Source organism: Orycteropus afer, unplaced genomic scaffold (genome assembly GCF_000298275.1).
Source record: "Orycteropus afer afer isolate SDZICR_OR568_19922 unplaced genomic scaffold, OryAfe1.0 scaffold00048, whole genome shotgun sequence".
Taxonomy (NCBI): Eukaryota; Metazoa; Chordata; class Mammalia; order Tubulidentata; family Orycteropodidae; genus Orycteropus; species Orycteropus afer.
In genome coordinates this window covers 5,758,022-5,776,691 of record NW_006921635.1, presented here as the reverse complement: position 1 = coordinate 5,776,691, position 18,670 = coordinate 5,758,022, and the positions used below count along the sequence as shown (strand labels likewise).

At 46.9% G+C, this 18,670-nt stretch overlaps 1 protein-coding gene across 1 annotated transcript in view; it reads right to left on the bottom strand.

The window, feature by feature from the left end:
• The window catches only part of ACAD10 (acyl-CoA dehydrogenase family member 10), a 39,647-nt gene extending 21,630 nt beyond the window's left edge, over positions 1 to 18,017 (bottom strand). Inside the window, 7 exon segments of the mRNA XM_007938265.1 lie at positions 1,746 to 1,927; positions 3,657 to 3,725; positions 7,752 to 7,893; positions 9,311 to 9,470; positions 10,181 to 10,339; positions 17,164 to 17,358; positions 17,991 to 18,017. Coding sequence (XP_007936456.1) covers positions 1,746 to 1,927; positions 3,657 to 3,725; positions 7,752 to 7,893; positions 9,311 to 9,470; positions 10,181 to 10,339; positions 17,164 to 17,358; positions 17,991 to 18,017 — 934 coding nt within the window.
• Positions 18,018 to 18,670: the final 653 nt, after the last annotated feature.

Sequence of the window (18,670 nt, the reverse complement as noted above, 5' to 3'; positions counted from 1 at the left end):
GTAAAAGAACAACTTACAAAAGCTATCTGGGAAATAAGTGGGGAAATTTGAAGCCTGAGAGGGTTTTGAAAGTTCATCGGTGCAGCAAAGGCATTTGCAATGGTCTGAGGTGCAACACCTACTGCAAAAGTGCTTCCAGGACCAGAGACGTTTCCACAGGACGGTCCTGCTGCCCCAACAGGGAAGCCACCAGCTGTCTTGTCTTAGGGGGAATCTTGGTCTGCGCATGGTTCCACTGCACAGCCTGCAAGCCCAGCCTGTGGCCTGCGGAGAGCCTCTGCGCCTCCTCACAGCTTTCAGACCAGTGAGCAACATCCTCATAACTGGAGCTGTCGAGGTCTCACTTTTCTAGATCCACAATCAACACCCACGAAAGCAGGAGTCGAGAAATCAAATGATGTATTGCATTGGGCAAATCTGCTGTAAAAGACCTCTTTGAAGTGTTCAAAAGCAAAGTTGTCACTTTGAGGACTAAGGTGCACCTCACCCAAGCCATGGTGTTCTCAATCACTTCACATGCATGTGAGAGCTGGGCAATGAATAAGGAAGACCAAAGAAGAACTGATGCCTTTGAAGTATGGTGTTGGTGAACAATATTGAATATAACGAGGGCTACAGAAGAACAAACTAATCTGTCTCGGAAGTACAGGCGGAATGCTCCTTAGAAGCGAGCATGGTGAGACTTCATCTCACGAACCTTGGTCACGTTCTCAAGAGGGAACAATCGTTGGAGAAGAACATCATGTTGGTAAAGTAGAGGATGAGCAAAAAAAGAGGAAGCCCCTCACTGAGATGGACTGACACTGCGGCAACAGTGGGCTCAAATGTGGCAGAAATTATGAGGGTAGCCCAGGAGAGGGCAGTGCTTTGCTCTGTTGTACATAGGGTCGTTATGACTTCATGGCACTCAATTAACAACAACAACAGTTGTTTTAATAATTCCTCTTCAGCTAAACACTGGTTGGCTAAGAGCATGGACGCCAGAGCTGACTGCCTGGGTTTGAAGCCCAGCTCTGCCATTCTTTGGCTGTGTGATGTCAGGCAGTTTACATAACCTCTCTGTGCCTCAGTCTCCTCACTTATGAAATGGTCCTCAAAGAGCTGTTTGGAGGATAAAATATGAAAAGCCCTTGGGACTGTTCCTGGTACACAGGAAGTTCTACATCTTTCTCTCTCTGTGTGTGTATGTGTGTGTGTGTGTGTGTGGAGAGAGATAAAAAGGGAACATGGCAAAAGTTAACAAATGTTAAAATTCATAATGGCCTGTGATTTGTTCAGAACTAGGGCCATGAACCAAGTGGGGCAAGCTGCTCTTTCTCTGGCCCGGGTTTGATTATCTGGAGCTGGTGGTGGCAACCTTGTTACCAAAGTAGAAAAACTTGATTAAGAATGAACCCAAAAGAGAAGGAAGCAGAACTAACAGAGAGAAACTGATTCCAGCATTGTCTGAACCCCTGGATGCTGGGTCTGATGTCAGCCCAATACCTGGACTTTCTAGTTACTTTGTTTTTAAAATTCAGCCAGTTTAGATTGGGTTTCTGAAATTTGCAACTTTAAAGTCCTGACTAATATAAAAATTGGTTCCAGGAATGGGGTGCTAGCAAGGTAGGAACTTAGAATAAGGGGTGGGAAGTCAGCAAGCCTGCTAGGCTGTAGCAAAGTGTCCATTAGGGGTATGCAGATCCTAAAAGCAGACCCCTAGAGAGCAAACAAGCAACGTGGGAGACAGGCTGGCTTCTTCTCACCTTTTTTCCCATAGTCCCCCAGGCCCGCAGCTGTGAGGTCCACACTGTGAATCTGGCACAAGACTCTGTTCATGGCAGTGTAGACAGCCCGCCTCTGGCTGGGCTCCAAGCCTGGCAGAGAGGGGTCTTTGTAGATGAGACCCGGGCAGTACTCCATCAAATAGAAGGGGGTGCCGATGACACTGGGGGGCACACAGACAGGGATTTCCAGGGCCTGATTCGTAACATGGCAGGCTGTTAGTGATGGCACTACCCTGTGTAACTGCCCTGCGTGTGTGGTCTGCACACGGGTGAAGAGTTCAGCTGGCCCTATCCCTCCTCCTTTCACGTGAGCACAGGGCGTACACAGTACCCTCCCCAGTCCATCCACCCCCACACACCCGTCAGTCCACACACACCCCTTGCTATATGTCTGTGTGAGAGACAGCATCAGAATGAGTTTAGGTGCAAGAACAGAGAAAAGAAGCATGGTGGAGAACAGGGGCTTTGGAGTCACAGAGAACCAGGTTCAAATCCCATCTCTGCCCCTTACCAGCAGCATGATCTTTTGCACCTGAGCTTGGTTTTTTCAATGTACATACTTCAAAGGGCAGCTGTCAGCAGAATTAAGGGAGTGGATATATAGGGAGTGCCTGGAACAGTGTCTGGTTTTAACCACCTCTTCTTGTTACCAAAGTTATTTCTGTCACTATTTGGTGGTAGGAATGACACCTATAACATCCTGAGTATCAAGGGGACCCACGGAACTGTCATTAATGTTTTAGTTATTAATAGAAATTGGTTATTCCTCTAAAAAGTTGTTTTGAAAATTCATCCTAACTTGAAAAATTGTTATAAAAGATATTTTTTCATAAAATTTAAGAATGTCAGAGATGGGTTAGATATGAAATACAGAATTATAGTTCATTATAATAATGATGCTGTGGTTATGGAAGGAAATGTCTTCATTCTTAGTGATGCATGGTGTTTGTAACTTACAAATGGTTCAGCCAAGAAAATAATCACATATATATATATATGTATGTATATATGTGTTGTTGTGTAGCAATTCTATAGGACAGGGTAGAACTACCCTGTAGAATTTCCAAGGCTGTCATCTTCGTGGAAGCAGACTGCCACATCTTTCTTCTCAAGTGGCTGGTGAGTTCAAAATGCCCACCTTTTGGTTAGCAGCCAAGTGCTTAATCCCTGTGCCACCAGGGTTCCTTTATATGTGTATCCCACACATACATACACACACACACATAAACAGAAAATGTGGCAAAAAGTTAACAATGTTTCAATCCAGATGAGAGTGAATGGGTGTTCTTTATACTATTATCTCTCCCTTCAAATTTTCTATACATTTCAAAATGCTCATAAATAAAAAGTTAAGGGAAAAATAACCCACTGCCGTAGAATTGTATCCTTGGGTTTCTGAGGCAGTATCACTTTGGAAGTAGATTGGCCAACCTTCCTTCCGAGGAGTGGCTGGTGGGTTTGAACTGCCAGCCTTCTGGTTAGCAGCCAAATGCCTTAGGCACTGCACCACCAGAGCTCCCAAGGGAAAAACAGACATTCAAAAAGCATGTTACAAAGCAGTTTAGAAAGACCATGATAACAAAACACACACAAACACAAAGTTTAAACTAGTGGAATGGAACTAAATGGTATATAGTTTTCAAATGTAAAAAAAAAAAAAAAAAAATCTTTCCTGCCAATTTTCACCAAACAGACATTTCTTTACCTTTCAGTGTAACTGAAATATCTGCCTAAGATCTGTGGCCTCCTGGGGGAGGTTGCTATTAAGGTATCTTCTCTTCTACTCAAACTGCCTTTTTTACTTTAACAAACTGCAGTATGAGTTAGTAGATATACAGGGTTTTCCCACTAACACCTTGACTATATCATGGGAATAAGTCTGTACATTACCTGGAATCTTCACAGAGGTCAAGAACTTTGGGGACAGGCACTCCAGCACCGGAAAGGGCTTTCATGATCCTGTCGGAACAAATAAAAATGATGTCAACTACTGGCTGACCTGATGAGACTTCCCTGAAATTATTTTTCTGATTTAGAAATCAGTAAATGCAGAAATTAAAATGGAATTCTAAAAAGTATCCAGTTAACCCAAAGAAGATGGACAAACACAGATGGACAAACAAAAAACAAATAGCAAAATCTAAATGTCAGTAACTGTGTTACATTTCATAGACTAAACACTCCAATTAAGACACTGTCAGACTGGACAGAAAAGCAAGACCTAACATGTGTTGCCTACAAGAGAAATGCACTAAATATAAAAACCCAGAGAGACTGCAAATGAAGGAACAGGGGTACCATGCAGTCAGTCACCACATGAGAAAGCGGGCATAACTACACTACTAGCCATGAAGTAGCTGTCAAGACAGAGTATTACCAGAAACAAAGAGGAGTGTTCCAAAATGAGAGAAGTTAATTCCTCAGGAAGACATAACCGTCATAAATGTGTATGCACCCAATAATAGAGCTTCAAAATACTCAAAACAAACATGATCAGAATTAAAGAGAGAAATGAACAAGACCACAGTCATAATTGAGATTTCAATACCCACTTCTCAACTGGTAGAACAACTAGACAAAAAAGAAAAATCAGTGAAGACATAGCTCTGAACAGTGCTACCAACCAACCTGACCTAATTACCATTTATAAAACATCACCCAGCAACTGCAGAATACACACACTTCTCAAGTGCACACACTAGGTTCACCAAAATGAGGCATGTGCTGGCCCATGAACTAAGTCTAAGTCTCAGTAAATTTCCTAGTATCTCAGATATCAATGGAATTGAAATCATTAATACAGGATATCTAGAATAAACTTAAAATATTTGGAAATACACGTCTATAGAACCTGTATGTCAAAGAAGAAATCACAAGGGAAATAAGAAAATTTGTCAGATTGACCAACAATGACAATCTAACATGCCAAATTTTGTGGAATACAGTTCAGGAAATGCTTAGACAGAAAGTTATAGCTTTAAATGCTAATAGAAAATAAGATTTAACATCAACGACTGAGGTAAGACTTTAAGGTGAAAACAGATAAATGCAGAGGAAGTGGATGGAAAGGAGTAAGAGCAGAAATGGATAAAACAGAAAATAAACAACAGAAAAAGTTAACAAAATCAAACACTGGTTTTTCAAAAAGATCAACACAATTGATAAATCCCCACCATGACTAAAGAGAGAGGAAACACAAATTATCAGTCAATGCCAGGAGGGGCCATCACTACAGATCCTGCTTACATAGCAAGGATAATAAGGGAATATTGTTAAATATTATCAACAAGAAGTTTAACAGCTTGGATGGACAAATTTTCAAGGACTAATTCCTTAAAAATTACAACTTAACCAAAACTAACACAAGATAAAATATCTGAATAACCTTGTATCTATTAAAGAAATTAAATTCATAAGCAAAAAACTCTCAAAGAAAATTCAAGGCTCAGATGGTTTACTGGTGAATTCTATCAAACATTTAAGGGCAGAAAAATTAATGGAAAAATAGCTACCCACAGGCCCCAGTCTTATCATCAGTACTTGGCTACAGTTTTTGCCTGTGTCCTTGTTTTTCTTCATGTTCTGATAACACCTTAACTGTCCTTTGAAAAACAGCCCTCCTCCACTGTCAGTCCACATGGTCTGAGTCAGGCTGACTCAACCCCTGGTTCTACGGATGAGCACAAGACCCAGATAGGTGGCCAGGCTGCACACTGCATCCTCCTGGCCACAACGATGGGTTCATTCCCCTATTACCATACCTGGAGGGTATTTCTAATTTTTCATTACAGTCAATCCCTAAGTGATAAGCTAGATCCATTCCTATGTGTGTTTTTAAGTCAAATTTGTAGGTAATTAGAACAGATGCGGAGCTCTGGTGGCATAATGTCTAAAGGCACCTGACTGCTAACCAGAAGGCTGGCGGTTCAACCCACCAGCCAGCTACTCCTCGGAAGGAAGGTTGGGTAATCTACTTCTGTAGAAATACCGCCTTGGAAACCCAAGGAGGGGTGGCTATGAGTTGAATAGACTCGAGGACATGAATTTGGTTTCGTTTTAGTACAAGAAAAAGCTCAAAGCCTTTTCAATGATTTAAAAGCTGTACATGCGGGAAGTAAAGGTGACTATGGTGAAGAATTTGTTGCAAGTAGGGGTTGGTGCAATCATTTCAAAGTGAAGGCAAATTTATGTAAGATTAAAGGTCAAGTATGAGTTGTCCGTTAAGTCAGACACTTGCAACCCTGGGGAACTTACTGTATTATAAGCAACACTGGGATGAGTATATTAATGCATGATGCTTTTCTCCCCTATTTACCCTTACCTCCTTCTGATAGACACCCAGGATTGGAATGATTTGGTCTAAAGGTATATATACACTAAAGCTTTTAGTAAGTTGTGTCCTGCTGTTTTCAGAGCCAAACCAAAACAACCAAACGCACTGCTATCGTCATAGCACCCCCCACTGGGTTTCCAAGGCTGTTAATCTTTACAGAAGTAGATTGCCTCATCTTCTTCCCACAGAGCAGCTGGTGGGTTTGAACTAGTGATCTGATTAGCAGCTACATGCCTTCCCCACTGTGCAACCAGAGCTCCTTCTTCCAGAACAGCTGTTCAGATTTACATTTGGCATTTTCATCAGCTATATTATGTTTTATCCTCAATGCATGTTCAACTCAAGTGCACATTCTAAAATGGAATTGGTATGCACTAGTGGGGGTTGTGAATGTCGTCCTGGCACCCCAGAATTCCTCGGTAGTTTTGGAAGTAGTTGGAGTTTACAAACACAGAGTGGTGGCCTTACATTTTTAGGGTCTCTCTACCTACAAATACAAACACGGTATTAGCTATGCACGTATATAAAGACTCCAAAACCAGCTACTGGTCATCTCCTCCAAAGAACCTATAAGGTTTAGTAATCACCAGTCCATGGAGCACTCGGAGAAGTCAAATTCTAGGAACCAGAGCGTCAGAAGGAGAGATACTAAGCAAGAAGAACAAGTGTGCGGCACTACTTTCCTCCACACTCTCTCCGATGTTCCTGCCGAAACCAGCTGCTGCCGAGTCTCCCTGACTCATGGCAACCTCAGGTGGGTGGGACTCGAACTGCCCTCCATAGGGTTTCCAGTGACTGACTTTTGAGAAGAACACTGCCAGGCTGCCCACCTCTGAGGGGACTCTACCCTCCAAGTTTTAAGTTTAAAACATTCTATTTACAAAAGAAACTACATTGAATAAATTTAAGGGGAAAAAAAATTTTTTTTTAACTATTTGGAAAATTTCAAACATACATAAAAGTAGGTGAGGAGAATGGTATGATGAGGCCCCAGTCCTCACCACCCAGCGTCAACAGTTACCAATTCAAGCCATGCAGCCGTGGAGTCGATGCTCACTGGCGCCCCCGTGTGGGTGAGAGCAGACTGCCCCCCCCCCTCAGTTTTCAACGACTGATTTTTCTGAAGTAGGTCACCAGGCCTCTGGGCAGACTTGACCCACCCACCTTCTGGTTAGCAGCCAAGCACATTTTATCTACAGGCCCATTAATGTATTGATTTTATGACTAAAGTCTATCTCAACACCGTCTTTTTCATCTCGTAGTTCTAGAAGCGTCTAGTCCAATCTATAGAAAAAACAAACTTCTGAACAAAATTATGTTCCACGTTCTTATGTGAAGTAACTCTAAGAGTCATAAATGTATTTTTCAATGTCTCAAGGCACTTTTCCACAGTGTCAACCTGTCTGCTTAGAAGCCCAGGTGGCACAGTGCTCACGTGCTCACTGATGCTGCTAACCGAAGTCAGTTGTTTGAACTTACCAGCTGCTCCACAGGACAAAGAGGAGGCAGTCTGCTTCTGCAATGATTAGCCTGGGAAACCCTCTCGGGGCAGTTCTACTGTTTTATAAGTTCGCTGTGACTTGGAATCAACTTGATGGCAGCTGACTTGTCCACTCAGTGCTGAGCTTGTTGCTGGGGCCCTGAGAACTTACCTAAACTCCCTCTCTACAGCGTGGGCCAGTGGCAGAAGCTTCCCCGGGGGCTTCTTCCTCAGAACCAGCCGTTGGTCGGCCAGCCTGATGTAGTAAGTTGGGTTTGACTGCCCATGACCGAACTGGAGAAGTTCCAGCGGACCTGCAGGGTTTGGAAATGAAAGTCAAACCGATCTGGAGGATGGAGCTGGGCAGAGAACCCTTCTTTCTGTGAGTGCTCATGTAGGAGGTAGGATGTTCCCATGTGGAACTCCCTGGAAGCAAAGCTCCTCCTCGTTGGGTACCGGAGTGGCCGAGTCCTGGACCCCAGTGCCAATGTGGGCCGAGTCACAAGCTGCGACAGTGTGGCTGATGCTCTGTGACTGACACCACACGTCCCTTGCTTTGTCCAGTGTTTGTTTCTGTCCTTCTGGCCGAATCCTACTACGAAGAGCAGCTCTTCAGTTGGGGGTGTCAAGTGCACGCCAGCTGTGGCAGCCCGTCCTCGTGACGGAGGATGGACACTGCCCTTGTCTGTGCACAGCCAGACCTGCCTGCCACTGATGTGGCAGTGAAAGGAGCTATGCAGGGGCCGCCCGGATGAGCCCATCGCCTTCAGAAGACGCGACTCCCCACCCCACTCAGCTGAGTTCATTGGCTCCCTGCAGAAGCATCCTGGCTGCTACAAAGCCAGTTAACCCACTGCTTCATTACAAGACTGGATTCTGGACACTGATGCCTTTAACTTGGTCAGGAGAGCAAATGGAGGTTGGCCAAGTGGGCCTGCCCTCAGCTTTGTGGAGTACCACCCAGGCTCCAGTCACTGGCAAGCAGCGTGCTCCCCAAATAACGAATCTTTTTTCAAGGATCAAGAGGTTGAGACAAAACTTTATCCAACCAAAAAACCAAACCCCTTACCATCGAGTAGATTCCAACTCACAGCGACCCCACAGGACAGAGGAGAGTTTCCTCACTGGGTCTCCAAGGCGGTCACTCTTCACGGGAGCAGACTGCCTCATCGTCCTCCCCCAGAGCTGCTGGTGGGTTTTCAACCACCGACCTTTCAGCTGGCAGCAGAGTGTTTTAACTAGTGCTACCAGGGCTCCTGAAAGTTTATCACCAAGTAGGAATTTCTTCAGATGGTCACAGGGCACCTGATACTCTGAGGGTGGAATGTGAAGCGTGAGAGTGGGACCTTCAAAAGGATGGAGACAGCTCGTTCCATTTGAAACCCATGCAACTCTCAAGTCATCTGCCCCTCGTCTCAAAAGTTAGAAACACAGAAATGCTCCTCTGAGCACATCCTGCGATCCCTGATCCCCGTGCTCCTTGCAGGCTGTTGCAGCCACACCATACCCTCAGATGGGAGACGGGGTGAGGGTTTTGGATCCATAGAAAAGGAGGGGACTGCTTTCTCCTAAGTAAAACTAGAAGCAGCACTCAGACACACTAGGCCTGATGATGTTTTCCTCACCACATTGCTTCCTTGTTTCTGGCATATTCCACTGGGCTTTGAAAGTAAAAACCAGGCTGGGAGCCTGGCCTTGCGAAGAGTGACCAAAATACAAGAGGTGAAATACCTGTGGTGTGGGTACCCAGTAAGCCTCTGAGGTACTTCTTCAAGGACTCTTCCGGAATTCCCATTGTCTTTCTCACAGGGCAAGTGTTTGGAACAACCATTCTCAGTGTAAAACCCAAAAGTGTTTCTAATTCCTTGACTGCTGTTTCTGGGTCATTAACCTGGTTTCAAAGAGAATACCGAGCATGTACTACCAGTCCACCCTGACCTCTCCTCCTGTCTGTTCTCTAAGAGGGCACTTTCTAAAGAGAAACATCAAGCAGTCAGTTCTCTGAGCGGGGACATTCTGCTGATGAGGCAACAGGAGAGTAAGTTTCCTATTCCCATTAATTCCACCACATGAAACTGCTATCTGCTGGGAAGAATGCCACTTAAAAGTCTGTGACACTCCCTGGTACTGAGAGGGCAGGAGATGGTGTCACCTTATCCACTTAGTCCCTCTGGTCCCATCAGCTTAATAATGGAAACCCAAATGCAGAACCTGGGTCAAGACCACCCTTCACAGCCCTGACTCTGGGGGGCCCGTGTGGCTGGCAGCTGCAGGTTCCCCAACCAAGGCAACATCACCTGGACAGGCTGGTGGCCACCTAAGTGTCTTAACCCTGCCCTTCACCTCCTGGCTTATAGCTCTTCTCAAACTGCCTTCTTAATACGTGTTTGATCTGTCTTGCCTCCAACTGAAAAATACAAGCAGCTAGTCACACAGATAGATTTCTCTTAATGAAAATCCTGACGACTGAGCAGCGTGCAGAAAGACGACTAAGATGGCTCCAGATCTGCACGTAGAAGGACTCAGGGAAACGCTCCCACTGGTAAGCACACAGCAGGGCTCCACCAACGGTGACTCTCAGGGATTGCTGGCGATCGTTACCTTCAGGGTGCGGATACCGAGGCTGGCTGCCGCTTTTAGATTTGGTCCAAGATCATCAAGGAAGATGGACTCAGAGGGCTGCACGCCAAGCCGCTCCAAGCACAGCTTGTAGATCCTGGGGTCAGGCTTACAGACCCCCTCCAGGCAGGATTCCACAACCTGTGGAAGCAACGGCAACAGGAGGTGACTGTCCCTCAAAGGCGGCCCTCCCCCACGCAAGCTGGCATGCTTTTTGAAAAGCCACAGTGGAGGATAGTTGAGTGTTGTCGTAACAAGTGACTCCAGAGTGTGACGATGTAAAACAGTGCTGCCTTTCTGAGTTGAGGGTTCCAAGCTGGGGGAAGACGCAGGAAACCAGAGTTCCACTGAGAGCCCAAGGCATCTCAGGTTCATGGAATGGGATAATGATGGCCATGTCACCTAGTCAGAGGTGCTGGGAGGCTCATGGGAGACTTGGACAACTTCTAAAATGAGCGAGCATGTTGCCAATGTCAGACACTGGGGCTACCCCAAGTACAAGGAAGGCTGTGCATTTTAGTTGTATGGGAAGCATTTCATCATTTTTTCAGAAAGAAGCTACCATTTATTGCTACCATGTAAACCCTTAATGTCTATATTTCAGAGGTTAATATATATATATACACACACACACACACACACACTCTCTCTCTCTCAGTGTACACAGACCAATCCCATAGGAGGGCTGAGCTGACACTGAAGAGCCTGTCCCCAGCAAAGACACTGTTCCTTTCTTGCTAAGGGCCTCCTGTATCCTGCTAGCCCTGCTGCAGGCATGTGTCTTGTCCAGAACCAGGGAGGTCTGCTGAGAGCTTGGGAGAAGCTTGAAAAAGCTGCCTTGGTGGCAGGTTATCTGTGACCCAACTCTCCCCTTAGAAGTCCCCTCTTACACTACCCTCCCATAGGATGAGCCCAAGATGGCCATATACAGGTCTGCCCTGAGAACGGAACCAAACCTCTGACTCTCTCTTGGAACAACCCAAAGTCTGCAAGAGTGAGGACAAATCCAAGGGCCCCCCACCCCACATTTGCATTGTGGGCCTCTCAGAGAAATAGATGTCCCCCTATCTACTCACTGTCCCCTGTGTGCCAAGGGCCAGAATGAGCTCCACGGACAGACAGAGGCTTCCCTAATGGAAACACCCAAGGTGTGCAGCAGGGGAGTGGAGGCATCAGCAGAGACCGTGCTACCGGGTGGAGCCGGGTGGAGCCAGACGGGTGGAGACAGACGGGTGGAGCCGGGTGGAGACAGACGGGTGGAGCCGGGTGGAGCCGGGTGGAGACAGACGGGTGGAGACAGACGGGTGGAGACAGACAGGTGGAGACAGACGGGTGGAGCCGGGTGGAGACAGACGGGTGGAGACAGACGGGTGGAGACAGACGGGTGGAGCCGGGTGGAGACAGACGGGTGGAGACAGACGGGTGGAGCCGGGTGGAGCCGGGTGGAGCCGGGAAGAGACAGGAAGAGACAGGCGAGAACTCAGGGCCTCGGTTCCCGCAAGCAGACTCGGGTCCTCTCCCAGGTCAATTATGTTTCGGGGAAATGAGAAAGTTCTTAGATTGAAATTTGGTAAGACTCCTGGCCTTTCTCTTTTGGCTCTATTTCGCACATGAACCTGTTCAAGGTTTCCATTCCCTTCCTGTCAACCAAGGACTGGATGAACAAGGCCAGTGTTTGTCCAAATAGAAATCAGATAAAAGATGGTTTTAGTTCATCGAGGGCCTGCTCCAGGAAGAAGGGAGAGGGAAGCCTTCTCAAGGGCAGCGTGACCTATGGACGCTGTGCGGCAGTGAACATCACTGGTGGCCTGGGGCCCGGCCTGTATCTCAGGGCGCTCACCCCAGATGGGTTCAGGAGGCTCTGGAGCGCTTCAGAAACAAACATGCCAGGCCCCGCCCAGACCCTCTTCAAAAGCCCCTGTGAAAGCTGCCTTTACAGCCCCCGGGGCAGGTGGACGGTAGTCGGAGTTGGAGACTCCAACTGGAATCTCATGGTCCAATTAGAGGCACAAACACCCAGGAATGGTTGGATCTAGGACCGGGGCAGGAGACGCACCGCTCCCTGGGGTCAAACCAAAGTCCCTCTGCCAAACGTGGAAAGAGCCAGGAAAGGGCTCTCTTAATGAAATGTACGACCCTCAAGTTATTAATTTCCCCAGGTGTATTTGAGGCCACCAGGACTCCCAGGATGTCCAGTTACACTGAGTCACCTCTCCCTGGAGGAAGGGGCTAGAGGAAAGAGGCCCCTGGCCCGGAAGACTCCAAGGAAGATGTGGGAGCCCTCCTCTACGGCCCACCTAAGCTGTGGAGTCTCTAGAGGGCATCATCGCTGCTGCCACCCGCCAGATCAGAAGCCAGAAAGAAACACAAAGGACAGAGGAGCCTTTGAGGGGAGGGCCTCCGTGGGGAGCAGTTTCCTGGGGAAGTCGGGCAGGCAGCATAGAGGTTAAGAGTGAAATCAAAGGAACGGAAGTCGGTTCGGTCCCTGCCCAGCTAAGGGGCCTTGGCCATGGCCGCTGACCTCTTTGAGTCTGTTCTCTCAGCTGCAGAATGAGATTCATGCTTGTACTCACTTCCCAGGTTGTTGAGGGCGTAATAAGCAGATTAGCTGCTGAGCACTGGCTGGCATCTAGTAAATGTTCATTTTTTTAAAGCCACATTTACCTCTGGGAAAATCTGACTCCTAGCACACTGCCAAAGAGCTCAAAACTGCCTCTCTTGTCAGCAGACTCAATGGAGTGGTTATCCTACGTTTACCTCCTCCAAAATATTTATCTTTCCCTTATAGCTAAATCCTTGGGCTTAAGGATATCAGTTTTCAAAACTCCAGGTCTCCTGCAGACCTACTGTATGAACACCTAGGAGAAAAGCTGTTGAGCAGCACACATCAGAGGGCCTCCTGAATCTGAAAATGTTTGCTGTTTGAAAAGAACCCGAGGTCTTTCAGACCGCAGCTTGTAGCTGAAGGTCTGTCCAGATGACAACCCTATTCCTACTGCTGCATTGATAGGAGCAGTCTAACAACGGTCCCAAGGTACAGAATATCTCACCATGGGCCAGGCACCGTGCAGACAGTTGTGCAGGCATTACCTCCTGGAGACCTCACAGCCAGCCCAGGACAAAGGAGTGTGTACCACTCCTGTACGCAGGTGAGGAGACTGAGGTTCAGAGAAGAGAAGCAACCGCCCACGGGAACACAGCCAGTAAGCTGCCGAGGCAGGCTTCACACCCAGGCTTCTTGTTGTTGTTGTTGTTGTTATGTGTCGTCAAATCAGACCCAACTCATAGTGACCCCTCCTTGGGTTGCCAAGGCAGTATCACTACAAAAGTAGATTGCCCAACCTTCCTTCCGAGGAGTGGCTGGTGGGTCTGAACCACTAGCCTGGTTAGCAGTCAAGTGCCTTAGGCACTATGCTACCAGAGCACCCAGGCTTAGGGGACCCACAATCCACACTCTTAAGCACCCTGCTCTAGTGCTATCTTGAAGGGGGTCCCGGGCTTCCATGGACTTTCCCTGGAGCCTGCTGAGGCCCAAGCAGAGTTGGAGGAGGAGAGCAGAGCTGCAGATGATTTGGGGAAACCAACAGTCCAAGCAGGTATGGAGCCAGGCAACATCCGGCCAGTAAATGACAGACATGCTGTATCTACTCTGTCCAATATGGTAGCCCCTGGCCACATGTGGATGGAGCTCTGGCAGTGTAGTTGGAGGAGAGCAGAGCTGCAGATGATTGGGGAAATCAACAGTCCAAGCAGGTAGGGAGCCAGGCAACATCTGGCCAGTAAACAACAGACATGCTGTATCTACTCTGTCCAATATGGTAGCCCCTGGCCACATGTGGATGGAGCTCTGGCAGTGTAGTGTTAAGGCATTTGACTGCTAACCAAAAGGTCGGTAGAGTAAGATCCAAATCCAGAACCCACCAGCCACTATGTGCAAGATGAGACATTCTGCTTCCGTGAAGATTTACAGCTTTGGAAACCCACTGGGGGTCAGAATTGACTTGATGGCAGTGTGTTTGCTTTGAGAGCCCCATGTGGCTACTGAGCACTTAAAATGTGGCCGGTATACAGCTGTAGAGGGCAAAGACCATGTCTGTCACCTTCCACACTAACCCTCCATGAGAATTTGTCATCACACCGAATGAAGCAAACAGAGCATGAACGAAGCTTACGCAGGTCACAGTCACCTATCGAGAAGCTCCACCTCACTGGGATAATGCCCTGTTTTCTCCTGAGTAGATAGGGAATCACTCACAGAAATGAGCTCCTGGCACAGAAGACTACCTCTTGACTCAGTGTATTCTCAGAGTGCCATTCAATATGTAGCCACAAATTATATGTAGTATTTAAATTAAAATCAATTAAAAATTAAATATAAGATTTCAATTCAGTTCTTCAGAGGCACTGTCTGCATTTCAAGTGCTCAAGGGCCACAGGGGTTAGTGATGAATGCATGGGACAGCACAGACAGGCCATTTGCATCACTGCAGAAAGTTCTATTGGATAGCACTAGTCTAGGATCAGAACGACTGGATTTGGGGGCAACAGGGTTGGTCTTAGAAGAGAAACAGCCAAAGGGCCCACTAAGATGTGAGGGTTGAGGAAAAGTTTGTGTTATTTGAAGAGTAAGGTCCAAATCCAGAACTTAAGGGGGTCTCTAAACTTGGAGCAGTAAGCAACATCACGACAAATGGTGAAAAGACTGAAGTTGTCAAGGATTTCATTTTGCTTCGATCCATGATCAATGCCCATGGAATAAGCAGTCAAGAAATCAAATGACATTATTAGCCATAACCAACACCTTGAGGGAATGCTGGGTCTAGGGGCTTAGGTCATCAAGGTCAATTGGCACAATACAGTCACAAAGAATATGTTCTACATCCTACTTTGGTGAGTAGCAAGTGGAGTGTTAAAAGCTTGTGGGCAGCCATCTAAGGTGCAACTACTGTTCTCCCCATCTGGGGCAAAGAAGAGGGAGGAAAATCAAAGATGCGTGGAAACATTCAGTCCAAAGGAGTAATGGACCATGCAAACCTCAGCCTCCATAAAACCCTGAGACCAGAAGAACTACATGGTGCCCAGCTACCACTGCTGACTGTTCTGAAAGGGACTGCATTAGAAGGTCCTAGATAGAGTGGGGGGCAAATGTGGAACAAAACTCAAAATTAAAAAAAAAAAAAAGCCATTGTCACTGGCCAGATAAAGACTGGTGGAACTCCCAAGACTATGGCCCTTAGTCACTTGTCAAGCCTGGAACTGAACTCACCCCTGTGGCTCAACTTCTAGCCAAATAATAGACATGTTTGTAAGGTGAACAATACCACCAGGGAGATGACACTCCTTAAAACAGTCAACTATTTGAGATCAAAAGGGCAGCATTTGCCTAGAAACAAAGTTCAGAAGGCAAGAAAGGATAGGAAAGGGAAACCCAGGGAGGAAGTGGGATGAGTGATGTTACATCATGGGGACCACCATCAATGGCATGAAACAATGTGCATGAACTGTTGAATGGGAAAAGTGATTTGCTCTGTAAACTTTCACCTTGTTGTTGTTGTTAATGTGCGGTGGAGTCGGACCCGACTCATAGCGACCCCTCCTTATCATAGCGGTATTTCCGAGGCAGTATCAGTATGGAAGTAGATTGCCCCATCTTCCTTCCGAGGAGTGGCTGGTGGGTTTGAACCGCCAGCCTTCTGGTTAGGATGAGTGGGTGGGACTATGCAAATGTGTGGCGCTTGTGGCCTATCACAGGGACTGGATAGCTTGCTAATGATGCAAATAAGGTACATGGCACTCTTGTCGGGTGGGACTACGCAAATAAGGTTACAGAACTCTAACTTGGGGATTGCTTAGTTTTGCCATTCTGCTAGGCTTAAACTGAGGCATTCCAGAGATGGAAAGGGGTGATCTTGTTACCAGCAAGAAAGAAGAGCCAGGGCTGGAGCATGTCCTTTGGACCGTCTCGAGACCCCTGCACTGAGACGACCAGAAGAGATGACAAGGAGAGATGGCGACTGCAGAGGCAGCAGAACCAACAGACCAGCACGAGATGGAACAGCAGGCCTGTCAACCCATGGAGCGAGAAAGCAGAGTGCGGGCAGGGGGCTTGCTGGCGGAGTGGGGGGCACCCATGGGCAGAGGTAAAAGAGCTTTGTAACACTTGAGGCCAGGCTGCGAAGCCAAGGGCCAAAGAGACATGTGGCCAAGGGGAGGCTGTCTTGATTGAAGAACTGTATCCCAAGCTTTCCTAAACCTGTTACTTCCCTAATAAACCCCATAATCGTGAGTGTTACGTCTGAGTTCTGTGTGGCCAGTGCAACAAGTTATTGAACCCAGCAGAGAAGTTGAGTGTCATGGGAGGTACAGTCGGTGTCAGATTTGGTGAAAAGGTTGGAGGGTGGCAGCATGTCTGACCTCATAGGAATCAGCCTTGGTTGCTGCTAGTGGTGATTCTCCTTCCCTTTGTGAAGTTAGAGGAGGTCAGAAGACACCGCCCCTACACCATTTCTGCCACGTGTTATCAGGAGGGACCAGTCACTGGAGAAGGACGTCATGCTTAGTAAGGTAGAGGGTCAGTGAAAAAGAGGAAGACCTCAATGAGATGCGTTGACACAGTGACTACAATGATGGCTCAAACAGGACAACTACTGAGGATGGTGCCGAACCAGGCAGTGTCTCATTCTGCTGTACATGGGGTCACTCTGAGTCGGAACCAACTCGATGGCACCTAACAACAACAACGAGGCCTGAAGTGTCAAGCAGTCATCAAATTCCCTAAATGTTTGGCCTTGCTAAGAGCCGAGTGACAATTTAAAATCATTTTCAACTGATGTCTAAACCTGACTCAGTCAAATGAGTAAATGAAAACTCATTCACTCACTTCCTGCTAAAGGCAGTATATAATGCTGCATCCTGAGACAAGGGCAGAGACCCTGCTCCACTGCTGTGGGCCACTTCAAGCTTACCACATCAAACTGTTTCCGGTCCAGGGGTAAGAAGCTTTTCCCATCGGGAAGATAGAAATTATTGCTCAAGACTGCCGTCTGAAGGCCTTTTGCCCGAATCTGGGATATGGCTTCAGTCATCACTGGGAACTGCTTGGCCACTTGTCTGCTGGTCAGCAGAGAGAAAAATGAGTCCACGGGCACGGAGGTCTGCGACTGGGAATTGAGGGGGTGAGGGGAGAGCCAGCAATCAGTAATAGCATGGACAACTTATCACCAACAGAAAAACATACTTCTTCCTAGCTTCCTCCTCTGTCTGGTCGTAAAGCCCAGGCTTGCAGCCTGCAGAACTGTCCCACTCCACCCTTGTCCTGAACTCTGTGGGTAATGGTTTAAAAGTGACTTCAACTCATGGTAACAATGTTAGAGGATAGAGCTGTTTGCGCCAACGTTCCAGTTAAAGGAGTTTGCGACTCCACTCATGGGTGGCTAACAACAAAAAATCACAACACCGTAAGAGAATACGTTAAACTTGGAAAGCATGTTAAACAGATGGAGCTCCTGGGTGGTGTGAACCGTTAAAGCGCTCAGTGCTAACCGGAAGATTGCATCCACCTGGAGACGCCTGGGAAGAAAGGCTGGGGATCTCCTTCCAGTAACTGGCCACTGAAAACGCTCCGGAGCCCAGTTCTGCCCTGACCCACACGGGGCGCCCAAGTCAGAGCTGAGCTGATGGCAACCAGTTGTCTACTCCAATGATCCAGGGGCATTACTGTCACACCGCCTCTGCGTCGGCACGATGGACTTCACTTTCTCATCATTTTTGTTTGTTTTTAAACTCAGTTCACATGGGTCTTGAAAACGTCCTCTGTCATGTTTTAAATCTTCGCGGCTAGTCTGCTGTTGTGCATGTTCTGTGATAGCTTTGTTTATGTGTAATTCACATACCAGACAACACACCCGTTTAAAGTACACAGTTTGATGGGTTTAGTCCATTCACACAGTTGTACAACCATCACCGCTATGTCATTGTACTGTCTATGGATTTGCCCGTTCTGGACATTTCATACATACAGAATCATGTATTACATGGTCTTTTGTGACTGGCTTTTTTCAGTCATCATCATGTTTTCAAGGTTTAAGATTATTTTAACCTATATTTTAGTAGGTTTCTCATGAGGGTTACGTGAATAATATATAAAGGACTTAGCACAGTGCACACACAGAGACGATCTCACTGTTATTATTGCTTGAAATAACCTTATTGATTAGAGCTGCCATACAGATGGCTCTCTCAGTGAATAATATCCAGTAAACAAGCTTCGTAAAGCATGCCTTTACTTATCCCTACGTGTAGTTAAAGCTGAGTGGCCAGGGATGGGAGAAATGGCTTTAAAATGTATAGGGGGCTACTAGGTGGTTTGCTTTTTCAATATTCAGTTTAACAAACTTCATGGATGAGTGCTGCAACCACTTCTCAAGGCGAAAAGAGTAATATGGAAACACAGTTATGTAGATCACTCACCAT